Source organism: Cyprinodon tularosa, unplaced genomic scaffold, assembly GCF_016077235.1.
Source record: "Cyprinodon tularosa strain WSP-4 unplaced genomic scaffold, ASM1607723v1 ctg88, whole genome shotgun sequence".
NCBI classification, from domain to species: domain Eukaryota; kingdom Metazoa; phylum Chordata; class Actinopteri; order Cyprinodontiformes; family Cyprinodontidae; genus Cyprinodon; species Cyprinodon tularosa.
Window position 1 is genome coordinate 1120082 of NW_024039651.1, and position 26903 is coordinate 1146984.

At 39.4% G+C, this 26903-nt stretch overlaps 1 protein-coding gene across 2 annotated transcripts in view; it reads left to right on the plus strand.

The window, feature by feature from the left end:
- Nucleotides 1-26903, plus strand: part of si:dkey-112e17.1 — a 60143-nt gene that overhangs the window by 20782 nt on the left and 12458 nt on the right. For both annotated transcript variants that reach the window (XM_038273635.1, XM_038273636.1), the window contains exons 2-4: nt 7177-8138; nt 21205-21256; nt 25891-26008. In XM_038273635.1, the coding sequence (XP_038129563.1) occupies nt 7177-8138; nt 21205-21256; nt 25891-26008 (1132 nt within the window). The remainder of the gene's footprint in view (nt 1-7176; nt 8139-21204; nt 21257-25890; nt 26009-26903) is intronic.

Below are 26903 nucleotides of genomic sequence, written 5' to 3' on the forward strand. Positions count from 1 at the left end.
ATCAGATGTTATGGCAGGCATATCTTTTCTTTTTTTCTTAACGTAAGCTGTAGGTTAAAAACATCAGGATACCAAGTTGTTTGGTTTGATGGCTCAACTTCAGCTCGAAATCAAATTTGATTAAAATAAAGAAAAACTAATTAACAAGTTGTAATTGTTGCCATATTTATACAGTTTCTTTAATATAAGGCTTATTCTGCTGGGCTGCATAAGGATAACATCCATGATTGTAATGCCTCCCGTGTAGATTGCAGCTACTGAAGCGAAAGCCTGTGAGGCGGTGTCACTCTTCTCCTCTAGTAAACAGGACTGCTGAGGATTCCTGCCCCCTTTGAGGGGCCTGCCTGCCTGTTTGTCAGCCAGTTTTCAGAGTGTTTGTGCATGAAGGCTGGGGAGAGAGAGACTGTGTGTGTGCTAACTGTAATTCAGCTGAAGACGGCTCATGTTGCAGAGTTTTCACAGGAACATCATCAGCCTGGGTGGTTTGAACAAAAAAAGAAGCCCTGTTGCAGCAAACAGGTCAGGCTAATGTCCCCAGCTGTAAGGTACAGTTTATTATAATAAAACCTTCAGGACTGAAAATGTAAGGTTACTAGTGTTACTTCTGTCACACTAGGGTTCAAGGATTTAGTAAACAATCTTGTTTAGTCATATGAAAACTCAAATGTTAAATGGATTTTAATTATTAAAGCCTAAACCATTAAATAATCTTAAAACTTTTTTAAAAAACTAGAATCTTCATTGAACGTTCCTACAAGTTACTCATAGGAGTTTTGGACTTTTTTTCATTTTTTAACATAAACAATAGCCTTTTCATTGCAATTTATTCTCTATTTTCTGTTTACTATTTGTCTGAATAAATACCCAAACCATGCACTGATGAAGTGGAGCTCTCTAAAACTCGTATATATAATATGTAGGGTTGTAGATGTGGTTCTCCTTTTGCAGTTAAAGTCCAGCCACCTGCCTGGATCATTGTAAAAATATAAAAAAAACATATTTATTTTTCTTTTTAACAGTGTCCTGTCTGACGATGTGGCAATAAGAATAATTGTCTTGATGCCAAAAAGAGCCCATTAAATTTTACTTTCACAAGTGGATATAAATTGCTTTTTTATAATTATGCAGGGAGCTTTACAGATTATATGGACACTGCAGTGTAGCTATAACAGAAAAGGAAAAAAAGAAAGAAAAAAAAAGAAAAGAGAAATGATAAAAGAAAGAGGAGATAAAAGGGGAGAAAATCATATTTTTACTTTGTATTCTATCTGTAAAAACTTAGGATACAAGATATTAAGCTTACCTCAATATTATGCATCACTTTGTGTTGGTAGTTTGCATTAAATGAAAATATAAAATGAAAAAAAATCGTCTTTTTTTGGATCTAATATGACAAACTGCTAAAGGGGTTAAATGTGTCTGAATTACCATCACCGTCTTTGGACGTGATGTGAATCCATAATGACAGAAGGAAGCCATTTTTTTGGGGGATGGTTCCCAGCCATAACTGCAGCTTTTTCCAATGTTCTTGAACGAGACATTTCAGACACCCGTGTTCTTGGTTGAACTTGAAGCACCTGCTATGAGCCCAGCTGGGACACAGTGACTAGCTTGTCCCTTACATAAAGTGTCAGCTTGCACCTTATTAGCATCACTTCATTAAAATATGATCCAGCCTCCCCATTTGTGGAGTGGCTCACTAAAACAGCACTGCGGCCTCATTGTTTTGCCATGAGAAAAGGCATCCTGGAATAATTAGCGGCTTTGCCAGTGGAATGGCCTGTGATGTAACAGAACTGAGATGTTTGACATTATTAGAATGCCCCATTTCTATTCGCCACTGTGGCACTTCAGAGTCCTTTCATGTGTATTCTAGCATGTACATCCTACAGAGCAGTGGACCACCCAGCACCCTCATCCTGGGAGAAATGTGATGGTCTCATCCTTCATCTTTCCACCACTACCCTCTTCAAGCTGTTCAATATTTGCAGCCTCTTCTTGTCCTCTACCATCTTCATTTATATTGGTTAAACAAAAGTTGGCTATTTGTTTTTAGAAAAGCAACAGTTTGTACTTCTTTCCCACCATAATAATGCAAAGTGGTTTCCCTCATTGCGCAACTCTGCTGCAAACACGGCAAACCCCTAAATCAGCTTACCGTCTCCAACCTCAGCATGAACGGCATTTGGCTCGTTCAAATGTAATTCATGCTGTATCACGTTAATTTCCCGTCCGTTGGCAGGCTGAGTGAAGCACTGCAGGAACTAATGTAATTACTTCTTAGTGTCAATTCTAAAGGAATAGCACTAAAAGTGGAATGCCTAGCCTGGCAAAAATACATTCACCTCTTTTTCGGAGTCAGCAAATATAAGACTCATGTGCAAGAGACAACTGATTGTCTATGACAACAGTGCTACTGTTTGTAAATGTAATTAGCAAAATATGCAAGGGAAATAAGCTGGTGAAATTGCTGTATAGCTGGTCAGCCACATATTTTTTTTCCCCCATTGCAACTGTAAGGAATCCAGTTGTAGCTGATAAACATGTCTGATGCTTTACCAGGACCTGCATTCTCCATAGCTTATAAATTGGCTGGAGTCAGTAGTTCAGAATATGTTTCTTTGCAAAAAGATCCACACGTAGCTTGTATTTTATCTTCACTGTAGAGCAAAATGATCATTAGTCTGTTTGGCTTGGCAGACCAGCCATTAAGGAATCTGTCTAAACCTGGTTGCCTCACCCCTACTTTCAAAGCTGCTTCTCTGTCTGCTAGCAGGAAGCAGCCTGCAAGTTCTCAGAGTGAGTCAAATATGAGTCTGACGTGGAGTTCATCTTTTGAAAGTGCTTTCCTAATGTCTGTGTGCAAATGAGGAGATACATTTTTCAGTTTCTATGGCTGTTAAGCTAATTAAAAGTTAATGTATCAACCTAATTTCAGTGTAATTTTGACAACCGGCTTTTGTGCTGAAATGTGCTGGACAGAGCCCTAGTGGAGGGAGCCCAGATGTCAGTCGAAGGTACTGTACCATCATGATGAAAAATGTAGTGTAGAGTGTAGAGGACTGAATTTTAGAGTAGTAAGGATAATTTTGAGTGTAGCAGCCCGCTATGCAGAAACACGCTGGTGAGAAACTAGCTATAATTTCAGTGAATTTCAATTTTGGAAAATGTAGGTAAAGAAAGGAAAGGATTAAGCCTTTGAACCTCTCACAGCCGGGCTCAGCAAGTAAGTTTATAAGTTTTATTTAAAAAAAGATAGGGTTACATCATGAATTTGGGCCTTTTTTTAAACTTGATCCTTTAATCAATAATTACTTAGATGAATTTATAAGAAATACCTATATAATGCAGCATTTTTTTTTTATCCATATCTCACTCCCCTACCATAAAAGTTCTGGGTTTAGGTTATATCTCAAGTATTGATTTTATCCATTCAAAATGTTGTAGTTTAAAGCATAGGTATGTGTTTTAGTTGGCCATGAGTGTTTAAAGATTTAAATCTCTGAGGTTTGTCACCACATTTTGATATCTGTAAAAAATCTAGAGTCTTTCTATCATTTCACTTGAGCATTATGTACTGATTAGTGTTGTTCTGTCTCTATGCATAGTACTTTTGTATATGCCTTTATTTTGAGAAAATTGGGAACATTAGTGCTTTGCGTGGTGCTGCAGTAGAGAAGGGTCCACATGTAGGCCACACAGAGGTTTCCTTCTTGCAGCTGTCTTTCCTATGCTTTTCTCTGCCCGTTTTCTGTCTTGATACTGTCAGTAAAGGTCAAACATTAAAAAGGCAACAGCTGAAAGAGTTTAAATAGGTTTGCAAAGGTCTGTAAGGTAGGGGTACTTCATTAAATTACAATAGATTTTTAGTGGATCTCATGAAATGTTCCGATCTACTCGATTTTATGGAGGGTTGTTTTTCTTCATTTTGGAAACGGTATTGTCTTTCCGTTAGAAATAAACTGTCTGAGCCCTTTCAATCAGTCCACACATAGCATTCTGACTGTATCATCATGAACTTGAAATTTTAACTTGAACTGAGGTCCTTTAGTGTTTTTGTGTATTCCTTTTATGAGGTTTGACCTCAGCGTGAGCTTTCTGCAATGACTCCCTCTAGTATAACTGGCAGCTGTCTCGAATATTTTCTACTTCAGCTTGGGGGGGCGGTGGGTTTTTAACTGAAACATGATGATCTCTGAAAAGTTTGGCAATGCATTTAAAGAGCCTTAGAGATTATATAAGTACAAGACAACTTCTCTAATATTACTGCTGATGTTATTCCTTCTTGGCATTGGCTTTACATACGCGAGTGCTCCAGAGCCGCAAAAGTCCAAAATATATGCTTTTATAAAATTGTTAACACGCGTATCAGTTAACTGCGACTATTTGCTGAGTAGCGCCTGGCCGGGGTTCTGCATTCTGTTTAGTTTATGGTCTTAACAGATGAGCGTAAGGTGCATTTATATAAGGACTCAGATCAACAGTATTACTTATTTTTCCACTTATCCATCAGGGGATGAATTTGGATAAATGCTGGAGGAAGAAAAAAAAAAGCATCCGTGCTAAAACTGAAGCGAACCTGACATTTTAGTGGAACTACACAGCTATCTTGTCTATTTTTCTTCCTGTCTCGAGCACAATCATTGCTGGCGGGTGTCTAGTTTGTTACCTGTCTGGGTGGGGGGGTGTCTACTTGTCTGGGGCTTTCCCACAGTTGAGAGGTGAGCCGAAAGCCTCATAAACACACAGGCCCCCTACAAAGGTCTGGTCTTCAGTTCCATGGACCAATAAAAATCAGCCTATGCTTAGGGCTAGGGTCCCTCTTAAATCCTCATACACCTGGGAAGAATTACAGCCAGAAAGTTTGAAGAAATGCACCCGGAGGTCACAAAGGCCAGCCGCACAGACAACATACGTTCTCTGACACGAAGACAGGGTTGACTAGTTCCATGCCTGGATGGTTTCTGTGAGGGAGTTGGTATAATTATGGCTTTTATATTATATTTATGATCAGTGTTCTAGTAACTAGTTACAGTTTTTAGGTCATTCATCCAAACAGTAACTTGGGTACTTTCTTGAATACTTAAACCAAACAATAAAGGTACCCTTTTATTAAATTTTTAAATTAAAATTATTAACAAATGCATTTATGTCATCAGAACGTAAAGGTATAACGGAGGATGTTCTTTTTCTAGGTGGACCATCAAAAAATAGTGGTCCTCATAATTGTCAATCATTCTAGTGATAAGTTTATGTAAGGCTGTCCCACGTGCTTGTTTTACTTGCACTGTAACATGCAATTAAAAAAGAAATTAAACTTTGAATATGTTTTTAAATTTGTTCTCAGTTTGAATATGTTTTTTGAGAACACATTCAAAGTTTAATTTCTGGATTCTATTTTTTTTTTTTCAGATTAACTTTTACAAACTGTATTTTTCTGAATTTATTTAAAATGTTTTGGAATAAAAAAAACTGCTTGAAAAAACACATAATTACAGAAGCCATAAATCTCCATTAATTACTGTTTTGATCCAGAACAACTTGGCTGAAATTGATCAACTGATCCAGTAATGGCAGTGGGGGACTGGGAAGAATAATATTATTTTTTAAATGTTATTATTTTTACCCTAATTTACAGCCAGATATATTTCTTTTTATCCTTTTCCCCTTCACCTATTAACTAAAGGAAATAATCCGCAAGAACTAACAAACTGGTTCTCTCTCCCAAAGGTCAAAACACAAACTCTCTAACTTGATAATTGAAGTGATTTTATTGTCTAATGGTAGATTTTAGATTCAAAGTTTTTTGTCAATAGTAATTGGGTATGAATGTGCTTTCTAAAAGCCTTTCTTTCTGAACTTGACAAACACGCTAACTTGGACCTCATCCACACAGACAAGTTTCGGTTATTAGGTTTATTGTTAAGGTATTTTGTCTTTTAGACAATAATAACTTCATCTCCATATCAAACCCCCTTGCACCTCTTTTGCGTCATGGTTTTGTCTTCACTTCACGTGAGCCGTCTATGCATGTCCAGTGTTTTTGTCAGCTGTTTTGGTATGATTCTGTGGTGTTACAGCTCCCTCAAGGACCCACTACAGCAACTATGTCTTCAGTGGTGCTGTGTGCACTTATACGGATGTTTATAAAATAGATACAGTGTTCGTCTTCGTGTGGACAAGGCTTATATAAAATTTAACCATTCCCTATCTGGGAAGTGTTTTTGAGTTTTTCAAGGCAGGTTTTCAAAGCATTAAAGTCATAGGGAAGTCATATTTCGATGTCAAATCATTCTCTTAAACATGTATATAAATGTACTCTTTATCAGATTATGTTGTCCCAAAATTTAGAAAATTTCTATTAAAAAAGAAAATCCTATCTTAAAATCAGTGGGGGGGTTTTCTCGTTATCTTATGCAGGCCAGTTAGTTATACGTCAGCTTGTACACATTAATTCGGCCAATCATACATCAACAATCATCTGTCAATCAAATTTTTTCAGTCCTAGCATCTTGATTCAAATGTTGCAGCTAATATATGCAACAGTTGAAATAAGAATAATTTCCTTTCCCATTGAGTTCCATCCCAGTGTTCACGGGGATGGACGTCTTTGTCTTCGGCAGGCGTAGAGCTAACAGAACTGGCAGCATTGCGAGGCAAAGGCTCAAGCATGTACGGCTGTAAGCCCTCTGCACCAAACCAAGCTTCTTCCGCACTGGCGTCCTCCTCTGAATTGTACAATGTATGATGGAGGAGACTCATTCATGACCTCCGACACAAAACTCTTCTGCTCTTGCATGTTTCCGCTGTCCATAGCGTTCCTTGACAGTGTTGTTTCTAAGTCGCCAATTTAGTGCTTCTTGGTCCCAATGGAATTTCCCATTGAGAACCTACTAGCACTGAGTTGTTAACTGGTTAGCAAGATGCTTCAAAGAAACTGCCCACAATCCAACTTGCTTGAGAATCTTCCGCCACAACAACGCCACCTCCTTGATAAACAACGAATCACATTTACTATATTCACTAGTGTGAAGTCGTGCACCACTCGGGAGATTTCGGAAATGCAACGGTTGGAACAGCCGCTTCCCTACGACTTTAAGTGAACATGTGTTGTACTTCTAAGTGAAAGCAGAATTGGATTGGCGTGAGACTGACTTCTATTTATTTTTTCTGCAGGTGTACTTTGACTGTGGTGCCAAGGTGGATGTATTGGATGTCCAGGGTCTCATTCTGTCTCCTGGTTTCCCCTACAACTACTCGTCTGGGACTCATTGTGTTTGGCAGTTTGTTGTTCCTGTTGATTACCAGCTTGTTTTGGAAATATTTGACTTCGACGTGTTTGAAAGCCATGACTCTGAAGCTCAGTACTCTGCTTTCTCTAACTTTGAAGAGGAAGCCGAGGAAACGACTACCAGTTTACCAGCTGATGAAAGCTTGTCGCAAGATGCAAGGCCTACACATCAAAGTGCAAGAGATATCTCAAAAACTCAACGTTCTTTCCAAGATGGCGTCCTCAGTCAAGTTGTGGTCCAGGAGCAGTCTACAAAAATGGAGATTGCAGAAGTCTCAAGTTCTGCTAAAAGGTCTGCAGATCCATCCTCTAGTCAGACCTCATCACCCCCTACTTCCCTTCTTCTCCTCCCTGGTGCTATAGCTTCTGCAGACAAGGTCACCAACTCCGTCTTTGTCCCCTCTTTAAATGGAGATTTTCGTACTGATTCGAATCAAAACACAGTTATGGAAGAGACCACCTTTGGTTCACCACCCTTCACTGATACTCCTGCTGTGAGCCCTGAAACTCAACAATCCATACTTGACGCCTGTCCCCATGACGTCCTTTACATCTCGGACCTCATCACCTTTTCCTCTAGGTTCTGTGGGTCCAACCGGCCTCCCAGCAGCCAGCTGGTTTTTGGCTCAAGCCATGAGATGGTGGAGGTCATCATGGAGCTCATCACCACCACCCACTGGGGACGTGGATTTGCTCTTCTCTTCCACTACCACAACCTGACTGAGCTGGGAGGTAATCAGCGAGCCATGTCCCCGTCAGACAGAAAGGTGGACTCCCTCCTCGCTGCTGTGAGCGGAGCTGCCTTCTTCACTCTGATACTTATGAGTGTTCTCTGCATCATTTTCAGGTAACGGAAAAAACAAAATTATTTAGAAAAGTAACAATAAACTAGATCCATAGGTGTCTCTGTTTAGGAAAGAAGCAGTTCAGCAGATGAGCAACTAGCCAGTTTTCCTGACAAAAAGGAAAGAAGAGAACACATACAGTTAGTCAGAGGCCCAACTCTATCATCTGTATTTGGAGGTATTGATGTCAGCAGCCCATCTTATGTCTCTTTCCAGAATGGTGTCCTTACCAACAGTACCAGACAAGATGAAGCTACTATGATTGGGAAAAGCAAAGAGAACATAAGTTAAGGGCTGAACTAAGAAATGCGTCACAATGGGAGAGTAGAAAAAGAATGACGCAGAATGATGAAAAGGGCTCTCTATGTCCTCCAGCAAAGTCTATAGCAGCAAAGCTATTAAGGTAGCTCAGGATAACCTGATCTACATACTATAAGCTTCATCAAAAAGAAAGATTTTAAGACTAGCCATAAATACGGTGGCCCAGAAGTGCAAACTGCAACTACAAATCTAAAAGCGCAACTACATTAAGGAAATCGCAACTACATAAAGCAAAGCGCAACTACATTAAGAAAAACAAAACTACATAAAGCAAAGTGCAGCTACATTAAGAAAAACAAAACTACATAAAGCAAAGCGCAACTACATTAAGGAAAACACAATTACATTAACCTACCGGAAAAGGTAGTTACCAGTGGGAAACATGAGACATCGCTGATTGGACGACGGCGCCGTTTGACCCTTGAGCCGGAAGTTGTGTCGTCTGAACAGTCCAGCTTCTTTTAAGTGTGTCTTCAGTGTACGCAAACTAACTGAAATTTCGTGATTAGTCTTAAGCATATCCAGTATCACCTCGTACGTATGTCCTGATTCAAAATATTTCTGGATAACGGCAGCTATGTTTGGGGCGCCGACAATATCTATGTTTTCAAAAGCCGCAGCAGGCAGAATGACTTCCGGTTCAAGGGTCACACGGCGCCGTCGTCCAATCAGCGATGTCTCATGTTTCCCACTGGTACCTACCTTTTTTTTTCAACATGACATCTGGGCAAGATTTTCAGCATTTATTAGAAGTTAGTAACGTTAGAATTAATTAACATAAATTACCACATACATTCCCTGGAGAGTAAAGTAGTTAATCATAACTGAGATTTCCAAAATGCTGCAACCTTTCACAGATGCAGACTGAGACCAAGAGCTCAAACTAATCCTGTTTTTGATTCCTCTGTTTTATATGTGAAAGATTTGAATACACGACAAACATAACTAATTGCACAAAATGGCTAAAGACCCTCCAAACTCTAGCTTTCTGTGGAAGTCTGCTTAACAGTCAAAAATGCATTTTCCTGGGTAAAAAAAGTTTTTCAAGCTATTTAGTGGTATTTATTATGATACAGAGTGATGATTGAATGAAAAAATCCATTGCAGCCTTTACATTGTGTGGCTGCATATTACAGCAGTCAACCCCCAACAAATACAAGCACTTCTCTTAAAAAAAGCAAACGAGAACAACCCCCAGGAATAAAACAACTACCATATTTAGGACCTTATTAGCATCAATTAGAACGGTTTCATGGCTAACAAATACATATAGCTGCATTTAATCATCTTTTTAAAAATATTCTTATCATTGATGTCTCATTCACTGTTTTTCCATGTTTGAATTGAACATTAGTGAAAATATGGGAAAAATAGCAATCCCATCAAAACTTTTTTGTTCTTGAGGCTGTAGTTTTACTGAATAATTATATATGATATCAAGACAGTCCACCTCTAATCACATAGCAAAATAAAAAAGTATTTTTTTTTTAGCTGAAAATCAATCCTTTGTTCTTTTTCGGTCTGTTACTCTTAGTAAGCTGAAGGAGGCAGTTCAGTGTAAAGATTATAAGGGCAAAAATAAAGTGAACTTAATTAAACATCTTACCTGGGTAAGGTCTAAAATGAAAAGGACTCTTGTTCAGTGATCCAAAGTCCTCTCTTGAGATGAAATTTAATTTTACATTTCGTTTGGAAATCAGGAGGAAGACTGGGGATCAACAGAATTACAGTATCTGGATTTTTTTTTTTTTTGCACTGTAAGTGAGGATATGAGATAGTCCACTGTGTTTTCTGAAGTCAATGCAGGATTCCACCAGGAAATTTACTGCATACTTCCTTTTGCTGATATTATTAATTTTCCTGCAGGACTTGATGCCTGCATGCTGCCAAGGTTACCTAAATTGGTTCAGTGACCATGGAGTTAGTGTGCCTGAATGGTTAGAAAAATTCTCCTGACCGGAAACCAAAAGAGAATGTATGGGGTATTGTCAATGTGTTGAGGGACACATACCTAACACTTTTTATTATTCTTCATCATAGTTCATATTTTCTGTTTTTTTCAGAGCACTGAATTTGGGGTTTTTACACAGAAGATGATTAGGGCCATTGAAAACAAACTAACTAAAAAAGGCCAAATAATAGCCATTAAATTCTAACTTGAATTCAGAATTATTTAGATTAAATATTTTTGTTTTAGTATTTTTTTTTTTATTGACCATAATCATCTCCCCTATTATAATTATCTGTAACCCATCATCAACAGCATTAAAAAAACTAAGTGATTGAAATAGTTCATTCCATTTAATGACTTTGAGCTTTAATTTCTAAAATGGGCAACAAAAGAATTAACTTGTAGTTAATATTGTAGTATTTTGGGATTTGCCTCGGGGTAGTTGATAAGGTTATGTACTGTGATTTCTAATACAAATATGTCACACACCCTTATTGTTTGGATGGTTCCTGGTGATTTTGTCATTTTATATTCCTTGTTAAATTAAAAATTTAAGCAAATATAGTTGTTTCATCTAATGTCATTTATTTTCATTTCGGATTTTTCACCTGTAATGTAATGTTTTTATTTTCCTACAATCTTATAGTGTAGCAAGTCAGCTTTTTTTCCCCCAAACATATATTTTCACAGAAGGAGTCAAAACACAGATCTACAAACACAAATAGCAGTAAAAGTTGGTTGAGACTTCAGTTGACATGGCACAATTAGTTTGTGCTCTGAAGTTGTAAATTAAAGTCCAAAAATTCAAATAGATCGCCGCCTGCAGTCTAAATTTCTACATAGAAATTGGAAGTTCAAGACCAAGATGGCGGCGCGAGTACATCGCAAGGCTGACGGTCTTATTTATCATGCTATTGCACTTCTGGTTAGACCTAAACTGCATTTCGTTGCCTTGTACCTTTGCAATGACAATAAAGTTGAATCTAATCTAATCTAAGTTCCTCTAAACAGATGCAACTTTAAAATCCAACATGGTTACCCCACATTTATGAAAGTGTTGAACTGTTAACCAACTCCTCCAATGGCTTTTAACCCAGTAAACCTCTGCCTACTACCACTACTATTGTCTTTGAGTAAATATGTTCCTCTTCTGCAAATGCAGACCATGCAAACATTTTTGCAGACTCTTAAAGCCCATATTATCACTACAACCAACTGCATCTTCTGCTGTTTTTTCACCTTATGGGTAAAGCACTCTCAACATTGATCTGACGTCGTTCTCAGGTCAAGGGTCAGACTCATGCAGTATTTTATCAAGAGAAATATTCATAGGATCTCAACTACTGCATCTGTCACCTCTACAGGTTGGCTGGTCTGGCAGAAAATGCACAAACCCACGCCTGTATCGTCACATCTCTGTTATGTTGACTCAGCTGGGCGCCTTAGTGACTGATGTGGCTCCTCTTTGGTGATAAGTTGGCTTTAAATGCAACGGTGTGGCTTCCTTGATGTTGATTCGTTCTCACCAAACACCGAAAGGGCATTCAAGGTGCAGCACCTGGCATCAATTCCAGCGCACAAAACCAGAAAGGCAGCATGAAAGTAATGGGCGTAGTAACAGAGTGAATAGGGGACACCCGGGAGAGGTAGAGTCCGGTGTGAGTTTGGTAGCAGCCCCATTGAAAGGCTATTAAAAGGTGTAATTTACATTCCCAGCCCCAAATAGACGAGGCTAATCTTTAACAAATGTAATACTATCTGTTCCGAAGAGCTGTTTGTTGAAACCCATTATTTCAGATGGGTATGAACTTCTGCAAGATTGAGATTTGTACCTATATTATTATTTTACTCAAAGAATTTGAGCACCTCAGAATCAAAAGTCCCTTTGCCAGCACAGTAACTCTACAGCTTTTTGCTATTAAGGCCAGTAAAATAAGAAACAGGTTTTCCATGAAATCACAAATGTGTATAGCAACAACAAAAACAGCCAATCGTGAGAACATGTGTTCATCTGCAGCTCCAAACTCAAGCTCAGTAGCTGCTTTCTATCCCCCCTGATGTTCCCTATTAATTTACGAGTTCACCGAAACGACTGGCAGCAGGCCAAGCAAGTCAGACCCAGTCATGCATGTTTTAAGACGCGCAAAGTTCACCTTCAAAGGTTCCTCTTTTTGTTAAAAAAAAAAAAAACAACAACAAAAAACAGGCACAAGTGGATGAGCAGGGGTTGCCCTCCGTTGACTGACAGGTAATGAATTCACTCAGCTGTAATATTCATTTCTAATAAGAGCCAGTTCCTGTGTGTTTTAACACTTCACTGGTTCACATAGACCTCAAAACATTGAGAAAAATGTCAGAATAGAACGTCATAAACATGTTGGTTTAATAAGTTAAATGATAAAAAGATCGGTAGCAGTAGTCACAGGTTTCTCTTTACCTTCTGTAACAGGTAAAAACTCAAATATACTGTATTGAGATTCTATATAATAGAAGATCTCAACATTTGTTAAGGAGAAGGAATGGATGCTGGATATTTTTAAAAGTTTTCTACCAAAAAATTAAAATTTCAGTCTACTTTACATAGAATATACTGCCTTTACTAGGCACCAAATGTAACTGTGTGTAACCAATACTTAGTATAAACCTGATTGTCTTGTGTGCTTCCAAGAAGACAATTTGAGGAGAAAGTTGGGAAAAGCATTACAGCAGACTTAAGTAATGGAATAACATTTGAACATCACATAGCTCCGTTTAATCCATTCCTGGAAAAAAAAAAAAAAGAGCATGGCACAACTGAGAGACCTAACAAGAAATTATGGACAGCCTAAGCTGACAGGCCCAGCATGGAGAGATTTAATTAGTAAAGCATGCAAGAGGCCTCCGTTTAATCTAGAGATCCACAGTTGGAAGAAGCAAAACATTATCAGGAAAGTTATTTTTCTTAAACTCCACATATTTGCCTTTTTTATTGCAAGAAGAAAGCAAAAACCACCACAAGTCATGTAGGGGACAAAGCAAAGTTTAGAGTGTTCTTTGAAGAGATGAATAATTTAGTAATTTAAATTTTTGGCCTAAATTCAAAAAGACTGAGATTACAGGAAGATGGAAGGAGAAAAATGAGGAAAAAATTGCACATTAAATAAGTTTTAAGTTTATAAAATAAATGCATGCAACTACTCTCATTCACATTTCAAAAGTTACATCTGTGCAGATTCAACAACATGAGTCCCCCAATATATCACAAGCATATGTTCATCCTCCTTCTCTGCGTTCTCTTGCTTTTCTTGCGCCTATAGATTAGCTCCTACTCGTGTGTGGATCTGTTTCTGTACGATCATGTCAACTTTTGTCATTTTAAGAGAAGAACAAGCCAGAGAAAATAAACCACCTGTGATTGTCTGCTTTTCAAGAAATCCTGGCTCTTCAAACACTGTTTTCTTCCTGGTTGTGGCTATTAGCAGTTGCAAAGCATCCTCAGCCTAATAACTATTTTTCTGACTTCACATGAAAAAGCCATCTTTGTCTTTAGCTGACAACTTTTTAAAAACGCAATGCTCGACATAAAAGAGAAAACAAAAGCTTAATGGTTCATAATCTGATTAGAAATTTGAATATCTGCTTTCATACAGAAGTGTTTATTTAATCACCACTTCACCTCAACAGTGAAGCTAACATTAGCTTAGCTCATAAGAATTTTAAAAATGTAAGTTTTTAGAGCTACTGCTCTCAGAACACATTCATGACTGTGTTAATTCAAATCAGTTTATTTATATAGCGCCAATTCACAACACATGCCATCTCAAGGCACTTTACAGTTAACCAGATCATACAGTCAAATTGATTCAAAATTTCTATCTAAGGAAAACCAGTTGATTACATCGACTCATTGACTGGAAGGCAATCCCTCACACTAAGCATGCTTGTAGCGACAGTGGAGAGGAAAAACTCCCTTTCAACAGGAAGAAACCTCCAGCAGAACCAGCTCAGTGTTGGCTGCCGAGGCCAACTGGGGTTCAAGGAGACATAAGCAGAGATACGTTGTAAATGTTAAGCAGAATTATTTAATAATGACTTCAATTAACCAGTTTTTAACTCTTTAAAACAACAGCATTTATCCTGAAGAGGGTCGGCCATATTAAGTCCCATCTGTAACCAATTATATATATGCGAGAGAGTGGCTTATAAGGCCATCCATTATAAATGGTTATAAAGTTCTGCATATTTGTCGCACACATTCACTGAGTAAAGAAATATCATAGCTGAAAACTCCCCAAAATGTGGGGCCTATTTAGTTATGTCTTTGGTCTAATAGAGAAACCTTGACTTTTTTATCATAAACTAGAAAAACACTCGGAGAGCACACACCTGCGCCAAGTATCAAATTTAGCCCCAAATTGTGATTTGCACCTATAGTTAAAACTCAGTCATGATCTGGATCATTACCAAATTTAAATTGTTTTTTTGCATGACGCAGACCTCTGGTTGAGGAAAAAAAAAAAAAAGTTTGATCCTGCTAACAGACAAACAGACTTCGAAATATTTTATTTAGTCATTTTGTACATACAAGTGTATACAAAAAGATAAAGGTTAGCAGCAGTGATAAAAACGCTGATAAAAAACACTGTGGTGGGAAAAAAAAGTGATATAAACATACGACTGTGTAGTTACAGTTCCAACATTCAGGTTTTTTTTTTTTTTTGTTTTTTTTATAACCCATTTTATTATATTTAGCAGTGTAATGGCAATGGGTAAGAAGCTGTTCTGGAATCTCCTGGACCTGCATCCAATGCTTCAAAGTCCTTTTGATCAGTGAGGTAGTGTTTACATTCCAGGTGAGGGTGTCTGTGATGTGCACACCTAGGAATTTTGTGCTGCTGACCACCTCTACAGCTGAGCTGTTGATGACCAGTGGAGCGTGGTTAGGCTGGTTCTTCCTTCATTTTTTCCACGTTCAGGATCAGGCTGTTATCTCTGCACCACCAGCTGCTCCACCTCCTCTCTGTAGTCCTGGTGTTGTCGTCTCTGATGTGGCCCACCACCGTGGTGTCGTCTGAAAACCTCACGATGTGATTGGTGGTGAACCTGGGGACGCAGTCATGTGTCATCAGGGTGAACAGCAGGGGGCTCAGGACGCAGCCCCTGAGGGGGAGCCTGTGCTTAGGATAATGACATCAGAGGTGTTCTGTCCAACCCAGACTGACTGAGGTCTTTTGGTGAGGAAGTCTAGGAGCCAATTTTGAAGGGTTGTATTAAAGCCCAGCTGTTTCAGTTTTCCCATCAGTTGCTGTGGGATGATGGTGTTGAAAGCTGAACTGAAGTCCAGGAACAATATCCACATGTGGGTGTTCTTCTCAGGGTGTGCCAGGCTCAGGTGGAGAGTAGCAAAGATGGCGTCCTCAGTGGAGCGGTTTTGTCAGTAGGCAAACTGGAACGGGTCGAATGTTGGCGGCAGACTGGAGACGATGTGTTCTTTAACCAGCCTTTCGAAGCACTTCATCATGATTGGAGTCAGTGTGACAGGCTGGTAATCATTTAGCAAGGTTCCTGAGGCTTCTTTTGGACCGGAATAACGGTGGACTTGAAGCATGCTGGCACTACGGATCGGTCCAGCGAGGTGTTAAAGATGTCTGTGAGGACTCCAGCCAGCGGATCTGCACACTCTTTATACATTACACCCGCCCAGGTTTGGGTATGTTATCAGGCCCTGGGGCCTTCCTCGGGTTGACTTTCCTCAGAGTTCTCCTCACTTCAGCTACGTCCAGGTTTAGTGTCTGGTACACTGTTGATTTTTCAGGTTTTCTTGCAAAGCTTGTAGAAGACTGTAATTTTTATCATAGGTACTCTTAGACTGTGAGTGATGGAATCTTAAACAAAAATCCAGAAAAATACAATGTATGATTTTTAAATAGTTAATTTCCATTTTATTGTTTGAAATAAGTATTTGATACACCAGAACAATGAAACTTAATATTTGGAACAGAAACCTTTGTTTACAATTAGAGATCAGACGTTTCCTGTAGTTCTAGACCAGATTTGCACACACTGCAGCAGGGATTTTGGCCCACTCCTCCATACAGATCTCCTCCAGAGCCTTCAGGTTTCGGGGCTGTCGCTGGGCCACACGGAGTTTAAGCTCCCTCCAAAGATTTTCTATTGGATTCAGGTCTGGAGACTGGCTAGGCCACTCCAGGACCTTAAGATGTTTCCTACGAAGCCACTCTTTAGTTGCCCTGGCTGTGTGTTTTGGGTTGTTATCATTCTGGAAGACCCAGCCACGACCCATCTTAAGTGCTCTTACTGAGGGAAGGAGGTTGTTGGCCAAAATCTCACGATACATGACCCCATCCATCCTTCCCACAATATGGTGCAGTCGTCCTGTCCCCTTTGCAGAAAAGCATCCCCAAAGAATGATGTTTCCACCGCCATGCTTCACGGTTGGGATGGTGTTCTTGGGGTTGTACTCATCATTCTTCTTCCTCCAAACATGACGAGTGGAGTTAAAACCAAAAAGTTCTATTTTTGTCTCATCAGACCACATGACCTTCTCCCATTCCTCCTCTGGATCATTCAGATGGTCATTTGCAAACATCAGACGGACTTTGACATGCGTTGGCTTGAGGAAGGGCACCTTGCGTGCACTGCAGGATTTTAATCCTTGACGGCGTAGAGTGTTACTGATTGTTTTCTTTGAGACTGTGGTCCCAGCTCTATTCAGGTCATTGACCAGGTCCTGCAGTGTAGTTCTGGGCTCATTCCTCACCTTCCTCAAGATCAATGATGCTCCACGAGGTGAGATCTTGCATGGCGCCCCAGACCGAGAGAGATTTTCCGTTATTTTGTATTTCTTCCATTTTCTAATAATTTCACCAACTGTTATTGCCTTCTCACCAAGCTGCTTGCCTATTGTCCTGTAGCCCATCCCAGCCTTGTGCAGGTCTACAATTTTATTCCTGATGTCCTTACACAGCTCTCTGGTCTTGGGCATTGTGGAGATGCTGGAGTGTGATTGATTGAGTGTGTGGACAGGTGTCTTTTATACAGGTAACGAGTTCAAACAGGTGCAGTTAATACAGGTAATGAGTGGAGAACAGGAGGGCTTCTTAAAGAAGAACTAACATGTCTGTGAGAGCCAAAATTCTTACTGGTTGATAGATGATCAAATACTTTTTTCACACAATAAAATGGAAATTAATAATTTAAAAATCATACATTGTATTTTTCTTGATTTTTGTTTTAGATTCCATCACTCACTGTTGAAGAGTACCTATGATAAAAATTAGTCTTCTACAAGCTTTGCAAGTGGGAAAACCTGAAAAATCAACAGTGTATCAAATACTTGTTCTCCCCACTGTATGTAGGAAGTCAGCATTTGCTGCATCTACCAGGGGATGTGTTGTAGTCTGTGATCATCCGAATGCCTTCCCACATCCTCCTGGTGTGGAGAAGATCCTGGATCTTCTGGCTGTGGTTCTGCTTCGCTGATCTGATGGCATGGTTTCAGTTGGCACGCTCTGTTTTCAATGTCTCTTTATCACTGGACTTGAAAGCTGAGATCTTGATTGCTGAACCTCTCCATTTATCCAGGGTGGTTGGTTGGCCCGGGTGGTGATGTTCTTTTTGATTCTGATGTCCTCAATGCATTTGTTGATGTAGGCTGACACAGTCATGGCATACTCATCATTATTTAATAAGTTGTCATAGGTTGCTGCAGCCTTGTGCTTTTGTCTTTCGTAAAATACCTTCAGATAGTCCAATGGTGAGGCTGTCATGGTAACTGTTGCCAACCTCTCGTTTAGAGGGGAACTGCTTAATAGGTCAAATATCCCTATCTCACAGTGTTGGAGAATCTTTAAAAAAATCCAGTATTCATATTACGATCCGGATCATCACCAAAATTGTATGGATTGTTCGTTGACATGAGGGACACCTGATAAAATGCCTGTACACAGACAGACACACACAAACTAAAAAGATCACTTCCAAAGTGGAGGTAATTATTACAGAGTAAGAAAGGTTAAACTAAACAGCACATATTATTTTACCTGCTGATGCAGCAGAATTAGTGCCTTTTTGATGGTTTGCTTCTTCTAGATAATCTTAAACTAGTGTTGTACCATTGCATCAGTCGCTGCAGAGCTTGGACTGCTGCCATGGTAACAGCAGCTTCCTGTTGCGGTAGTGCGAGGAAAGTAGGGATGGAAAGATTTTTTAAAACCGTCCGAACCGTTCGGTTCGACTGTCTCGGTTCGGTTCGCGTGTGTTGCGTTCGGTTCATGCGCGGCTCCATTTTCTCATAGGCGAAGCGTGTACACTCCAGAGCAGACCGTGGCGGTACTGCGACCAAAGCCAACCACCAGTAGTAAACAAGAAGAAGAAGAAGAAGCGAAGCAGCGTAGCCGGGTGCAGCAGAAAAAAATCAGTTGTTGTGGAGAATTGTGTCGGAATGGCGAGTGGGAAAGAACTGGGGTTGGAAGACGCGCCAGCAGCACTTTATAGCTCTGCTGTATGGGACCACTTTGCATTTAGAGTGACCTACGATGACGGCGGAAAGAAAGTTGTGGATAAAAGTGCAACAGTGTGCAAGCATTGTGCAACACGGTTTGTTTATGCTAACAGCAACACGACCAACATGTCAGGCTAACCCCGAAATCCCTCATACTCCGTCAATGCTCCGCTCCGCTCCAGACCGCCTGCACAAAGCAAAGCCTACAGTCTCCACTGTGGCTCCCGTCCGCTCCGCTCTGAGTTCCTCGGAGATCGTAGAGGGCATGCGCGAGATGATTAAATTCATAGCAGCAAAACATGCGGAAATGATCCATGGTTTCCGCGGATCATTAAAAATAATTCATTAATTTTTGTCTATTTTTTTTTTATTAATTTTTATGGGATTTCGGGGTAACAATAAACATATACCGAACCGAACCGAAAACCGTGACCACAAAACCGTGAACCGAATCGAACCGTGGATTTTGTGATTTTGTGAACTGTTCCACCCCTAGAGGAAAGGCTATCTCTAAAGCAGAGGATATAGTTGTACCCTTTAGCTCAAAGAGAAGGACTCAGCTCAGCTTTGACAATGCTTCAAAGTATAGTGAGTAGGGGGAGGGAGTAGCCACTGATTGGGAACGACCAATTGCCTCAAGAGGTGGGATTTCCTGAAAAGTAGCCAATCACAGGTCGTTTGCTTTCTCTGCTTGGTTTCACCCTCAAAGTGACAAAAGTTGAAATGAGAGCGCAGAAATGGGTCGCACACAAGTAGGAGAGAATTTACAGGTGCATAAAAACAAGCGCAGAGAAGGAACATGGAGTCATTCTTGGGTGCAATTCTTGCCATAATTAAGTAACATAAGTGGAAGTAGTTTATCTTACAGCAGGATTAGGATGGTTTGAAAGGAAATGTATCCATTTTCCTGTATAGGAATGATCTATTCAAGCCCAGATCCAATGGAGAAATCTGGGCTGTCAGTGAGAGGTGGCACTCTGCAGTGCTGGGGCCCCCCAGGGCACCGTTCTGTCTCCGTTTATCTTCACCCTCTACACCTCAGACTTCACCTCCAACATGGACAGCTGCCATCTTCAGAAGTTCTCAGATGACTAGGCCATTGTAGGCTGTTTCTGAGGAGAACGAGCTGTAGTATCGATCTGGTGTGAGAAGGTCCACCTGTGTCTTAACACCAGTAAGACTTAGGGGATGGTGATAGACTCCAGAAGACCGTCAGGACATAGAAACTGTGGAGAGTTTCATATACCTGGGAGTTCACCTCAATGATAATCTGGACTGGTCTTATAACACTGATAGCTTGTATAAGAAGGTTCAGAGCTGCCCCCAGCTCCTGAGGAGGCTGAGGTCCTTAGGAGTGAGCAGGTCCCTGCTTAAAACCTTCTATGACTCTGGACTCAGTGGAGGAAGTGGCTGAGAGGAGGGTGCTGTCCAAGCTTACATCCATCATGGACAACACCTTTCACCCTCTGCACCAGAGTGTAGAAGAGTTGAGCTTTTAATGAAAGACATTTACACTGCTTTTTGACTATTGAGCCAATATAATGAGTAAATTTCTCCACTGTAAGATCAATAAATCAATCAGTCGAAACTGTTGTAAACTGGAGTCCATCTAATTTTACAAGGCTTATTCTTTCCTGCTGAGAATAGTCGTAAATAAATGCTGTACATAGTAATGATGTGCAGGCAGGCCTTTTAGATTTTCACATGAAAATAATTTTAAAAACCATGTATCATTTTTCTCCCATTTTCCAATTATGCACCACTTAGTGTCGGTCTGTCACACAAAATCCCAATAAACACATTAAAACCTGTGGTTGTAACTGTCAAAATAAGCCAATGTTAGAATAATGCTGACTCTCCTCCGTTTATAGAAATATAGTCTGGTTAGAACTTGTTATCACATATAAAGTCTAAAATTCTACCAGGAAAAATGTAATAACAGCTCAGGATCAGCCAATGTAAGAGGGGCTGGAGAACCGCTAGAACATTTGTGCGAAACCAAGAGTGCGGTGCATCTTGCTTCATCATTCAATGACACAACAGACCAGCTACTGAGTGAGATAGCCACAGGTATGTGGGAGTTATAATACTGAAAGCTAATGAAGGTGATTACAGTGCCAGAAAAAGCTCTAATTTCAGCACAGCTAGATGGGACTGTATCCATTTTTACATTTCTGGTCAAATTGTGAACATCGGAGTGGTTTTTCTTCCAGCAGCAGCTTCATTAAAATGCTTTCTCACAGATCTGTCTTTAATTAGCACTTGAACTGATTTGGTTATTCATCTTTTCCAGACCCAAACTGTGTCCAAAAAGAGCCAGTTCCTCCACCTCCGGCAACTCTGAGGTATAGAAACAACTTCAGTTTAACACAAAGAGAAATGTTTTTTCTTCTTTTTTTTTTAATCCCTCACAATGTCCTTTATGCTAAATATGATCCTTTTACAAAATTTGGGCTGAAGATACACAAAGAATAGAATAAACAGTTAGTTTTCCTTAGTTGAACTGCGTGGAAAACATAACCAGACTGTTAAATCCATAAAATTGGAGTCAGGGGCTCCATATTAAGTGCTGATTATAAGAGACTCCATAGGGAGTGAGAGGCGGACCTTGTCCTGTTTAAATCTCTGACATCAAGGCGCCTGTTGTTTTCCTTTTCCATAGCAGTGCGTGTAGTGAAAGAATTTGTGGGATGCCTATGAGTCTGGCAGGGCATTTGAAAAGATTTTGAGATTACTTGCTATTGACAAGTCTATTTCTCCTTATAAGCTAATTTTTTCCTGTGCGGTTTTCAAGTCTTGTTTATCTAAAGTCTGTGTTTATAAAGGGGATCATATGTTGGTTTGAAGATATCCAATTTTCCTAGATCATCCCTGTTTGTTTTTACCACATGAGACTTCTCCCCTACCTGCACCCTTGTCTCTGCTTTCTTATTCACTGGTCAGACATTCCTCTAAAACGGAGGTTTATCTGGGATCACTGAACATTTTTTTTTAAATATTTCACTACTGCCTACACTGCTGCTTTCTGTAGATCTAACTCATGCACTCCCCACTGAGCTGAACCAACTCGGGTTCACTCCAGGTCACAGATTTACAACAAAGGCTGTTTGGTAATATTTGTAAGGCCAGCTTTAAAGCCTTATTATCTTTACCTGTTTTCTTTAAGTGACAATTATACTTAGATTTGTTTCGCTGTTCAACTTTTAAGGTCAAAGGAGAATACAACAAACCAATTAAAATATATAAAATAACTACATAAAACGTGTATTCTTTTTATGTTCTACCGTATTTAAAGTTAAATATTATAATTTTATGGAGTGAATTTTGTTTCATTATTGTTGCAAAGAACAGCTTTTGAAACAAAAATACTATTCAGAAACTGAGCTTTGTAGAACTTTTTATTTAAAAAAGGATTTGATAGCAACTTTGCAGATTTTATATTTTTTTCTGATTACTGTATTTTATTTTATATTTTTTCATAGTTGTTTTTTGATTTTCTCTTGTTCAGATTAAATTTTATGAATTGCATTCTTTTCAAATTGTGTTTTACAATTTAAAAAGAAGGGCTTTCCTTTAGAGTAAGGAGCCAAGATGCATTACTATTGGTCTAATGGATGTTGGCAACAGCATTTCTATTTATCAATGTGGGCTTAAAGTGAAGAGAATTTGATTGTTAAAACACAACTTGAAAAGAACCCAATTATGTGGTGCGGTAGTGGTGCAGGGGTTAAGTGTGCAACCCATGTGCAGAGACTTTGGTCCTCTAATGCAGCCCTCGCAGGTTTGAGTCCTGGCCTGTTGACCTTTGCTTCACGTCTTCCCCCACTCTCTAATCCTATTTCCTGTCTGCTTACATAGAAAAATAAAACTGATAAAATAAAGCCCACTAGAGACTATCAAATCAGAAAAGAGCGGGATTTGTAAGAAGCTTAAAGGTGTTGTGGTGGATTTTAGCGAATTTTTCAAAAGATCCGCCCTCTCCAATTCTAAAAAAGTGTACGTGCGAGAGCATGCACAAGCCCATTTCTCCTCGTAAACGGCCTGTTTAAAATGTGCTGTTCTCATAGCTCATATAAGCTTATTTTGACCACATACAGCAGGGACGTTATAGTAAACTCAGTTAACTGACCATTCGGACAGATGATCACTGCTTTTTGCTCCGTTGGTCACGTAACTTCTCCTCCACTGCGCGGTGCCTTTTTTATGAGTCGCCGCTGTCGGGTAGCTACCATGATGCTTTGCAAGGAGAGCTCTCCCAATGATCTCTATTTATTCACTGGAATGTTGATTGCCTGAAAAAGTGAAGCCGGCGTCAGTCATGCTGGTACTCCCCACTCCCATGGAGACGGGCAGTAAAAAATCCCTACATGTGTAGCATCTGGCTGCAAAAACAAGCAGTTGCTGGCGTTGGGAAGTCGTTCCACATCATTCCACAGTCGTTTCACAGTCAGTGGATGTACTAACCAAGGAAATCCATATATAGGCTGATGTATCGTATAGTATAGAATGTAGCGTAACATTAGTCTGGCTATCTCAGACTGATTTAAAGACATTGACTGAGTTATCCATTGACAATGTGTCTGACGTTAGAGAATAGTAAGTAAATAGAAAGTAATTAATTGTGAAATGTAAATGTAGCAACTCTTTATTGAGTGGATGATATCGCATTCCTGTAGTGTTTGTTGTATATCTCATTTTAAAAAGTTATGTAAATAAATAAATATATATATATATATATATATATATATATATATATATATATATATATATATATATATATATATATATATATATATATATATATTTTTTTTTTTTTTTTTTTTTTTTTTTTGCATGTTATATTGAGGGGAAAAATTTTACCTATATACTTATATACCTATATATAAAATATAAAAAGTTTCATTTCTTAGTTTCCTTTTTTTTCTCTAGATTTCCATTTACAAAACATGTTTTTTGCAATAATACTGGGAAAAAAACTCCCTCTGTAGTCTTCCGGATCATAATCTAAATTCTGACAAATTATCTAAAATAATTAAGCTTAGCCATGCAAGACGACGAGGTTAATTCCAAATGATGTTAAATCATTCTGAGGACCATAGAAAAGCTGTTTATTTACAATCTCTACTACAGAACAGTCAACTGTGATCTCAGATCAGACGAGTCAACTCACTGAATTTAGAGCCCAGCGTGGAATCGCTGTCAGGCTGGCGGGCGTTGACTGCTGGAGTCAAATTAAACTAAACCAAGACTAAAGGCAAATTTATACTTCTGACGCATAGCCTCTGCTACTGTCAAATCTGTCTCTGTGCGCAACCATGCCCCCCGCGCAGAGGTTCTGCAACCGTCGTCGCACACCTAAAAAAAATCCTGACTATGCATTGGACGGTCACAAACCCGTGCAGACCTCAAACGGAAGTGCGCAGACTAAAAACAGCTGTGATTGGTCCTTGGTATGCCTTTCCGGCTGTCTGTGCACTCATCCTTCTCGATTCGGTGCCGGGGCGTGCCACACCCAGGAGTAATAACAACAATGGATAACCACGAAGAAAGTTTAATCGAGGAGGTTCGGAAGTACAACAACTTGTACGATGCCTCAGACGTGTTGTTTTGGAAAATAAACACTCCCGCTGGCACAGCCGGAGAAGTTCTCGAATAGGCTCCCCCTAGCGCTTTGGCGGGAAACTGCTATGTTTCCCTAGAAATTCCAGACTGACGTTGCAGAAGCATACCAGAAAAACTGGTTCACAACCAGATGCAAGCGACATTTGATGTATAATCCGCCCTTAAGAAGATCCTTAAGACACTGAGGGAGGAGAGACCCAGACCAAAACAATGACAGATAGTTTTCAAGACTGTTGCTAAACTCATAACAAAGTAGTTGCTGCTTGAATAATCTGTGACATTTTATCAGCAAGTTAATGCATAACAGAGCTTTTGATTGATAGAAGTGTAAGAGTTGCATTAATTGAAACTTTTAACTAATCAATCCCGGTGAGATAATGGAGCAGCCATCTGTGATGAATTCCAATAGGTTGTTGAAGAATAGAAATAATCTGGCAGTGTGTATCTATATGTAGTAGTCTGTAATTCTTCAACAATACGACAAGTAGCTGGTGTCTGGCTGTGAATTAGTTTCCTGCAATGTCAAAACAGCTGAGGGGTGCTCTACGGACGACTAAATATGTTTACAATAAAGAGCATGAATTATTTTGAGACTGCTGAAGTCATTTAAAGTGGTCTTTGACTTAAGGAAACAACTCGTAATGTGACGTTGCCCATGTTTAATTTGGTTATTGCAAGCTGCTACTACATTCTTTATTTTGCCAATGAATATGGTGCACTGCAGAACTGTTAATCATTGCTGCTTTTGTCAAGCTGTCTTTAGCATCTTTTTTAGCTCAGTATAGTTATTACTACTTCTGGCATTCGCTTGTGTAAACGTCAGATATAAATGTGGAGTCAATCCATAAATGGTTAGATGCTGAATACTCAGAGGACAGTTGCTTTATTTTATCCTTCTAAGATTTACTGTTATGTTTTGAAATTAACTAAATTTCCTTTATTGTGTAATTGCTCCTTTCCTTAAATCCCAAAACTGTCTCAAAGATGGCTATGAATTGATGTTCCGTTGATGCATCCTTTTTTGAATTAAAGGCAAAGGAGCAAAATAAACAGCGACCAGCAAAGGTGATTCGTTATAGTATCCACACCGAAGAGTGTTATGATGAGTGTTTCCTGCTAGCTGTAATGTATGGCATGTTCAAAATAAAAATAAATCTTATTTTTCGTGTTTCCAACTGGACAGCCACTGGTCAGGGCAGGTCAGGTTAAAATTGCCAGGTTATTTATTGCACAGACTACCCATTATTTTATTTTTTTTGTGAAGGAACAAAAAAAAAAAAAGAAAACACACATTACTGAAGTGGCTTTTGGAATTAAAATGAAAAATGTCTAATAATCTGTGTGAATTGTGTTTTAGATTGCAGAGGGAGCCCAGAGCACAGCTGCAGAGTTCAGTGAGCTTCAGCTGATGGCTGAGAATCAGGCTGTTCTACAGACGCCTATGGAGACGGACGACAGCAGCCAGCCACATGCAGGTCGGGAGGTGACACACTAATACAGATGCATGTGTTCCCACATTATGGAATCCTTAATGCCTGAGCAACTACACACCGTTTGGTTTATTTAATTTTCCAGCAAGGTGAGGGACCTTTAAAAGCAGGCTATCGTGGGTGTCAATTGAGGTTTATGAAAATCCCTTTATTGATTGGGAAATTCATTCTGTGCATTTAACCCATCCCTTGGGGAGCAGTGGGCTGCCATTGTGTTGCTCCCAGGGAGCAGTGTGGGGGTTAAGGGTTTTGCTCAGGAGCCCAGAGTGGCGCCTGTGGGGATCGAACCGGGTACTTGCAACCGCACTGCTCTAACCATTAGGCCAACATGCTCCATTTATCCACACCACCATGTGATAGCTGGAATATTTTAAGGAATGATAATAATACCATCAGGCATATAAATCCTTCATTTGGTAATTTCTTTAAGCAGAAAGCCGAAGATCAGTGCACTCATTCAGAAGTGGAGATGTAATTCTTTGAAAAATGTGTCAGGGTGGATCAGAAGATGTTCCAGAATAGCCGTGTGGGAATAGATTATCTGCTTCAAATATGTCCTCATTCTCTGGTTGATTTTTTTTCACCTAACTTACTTAACTTCACATGAACTCCACCTGAACACCTGCCAATATGTCCTGATACTTGAAATGAATGTAGCTGCAAAATCTCCAGTAAATAGTAACCAGCTGTTTAAAAACAATGAATAAAATACCTGCTGTGCCACAGGTTAAGCATCAAAATGCTTCTAAAGAGAAAGAGTCACTTAACCATTTATTGATTTATATGTAAATGTTTGTAAAGGAAAATGAGAAAAGATTTAAGTGTTAATCCACGACTCCATGTTTCCTGTGATGAATACGAGTTCCATAAACCACTTTCT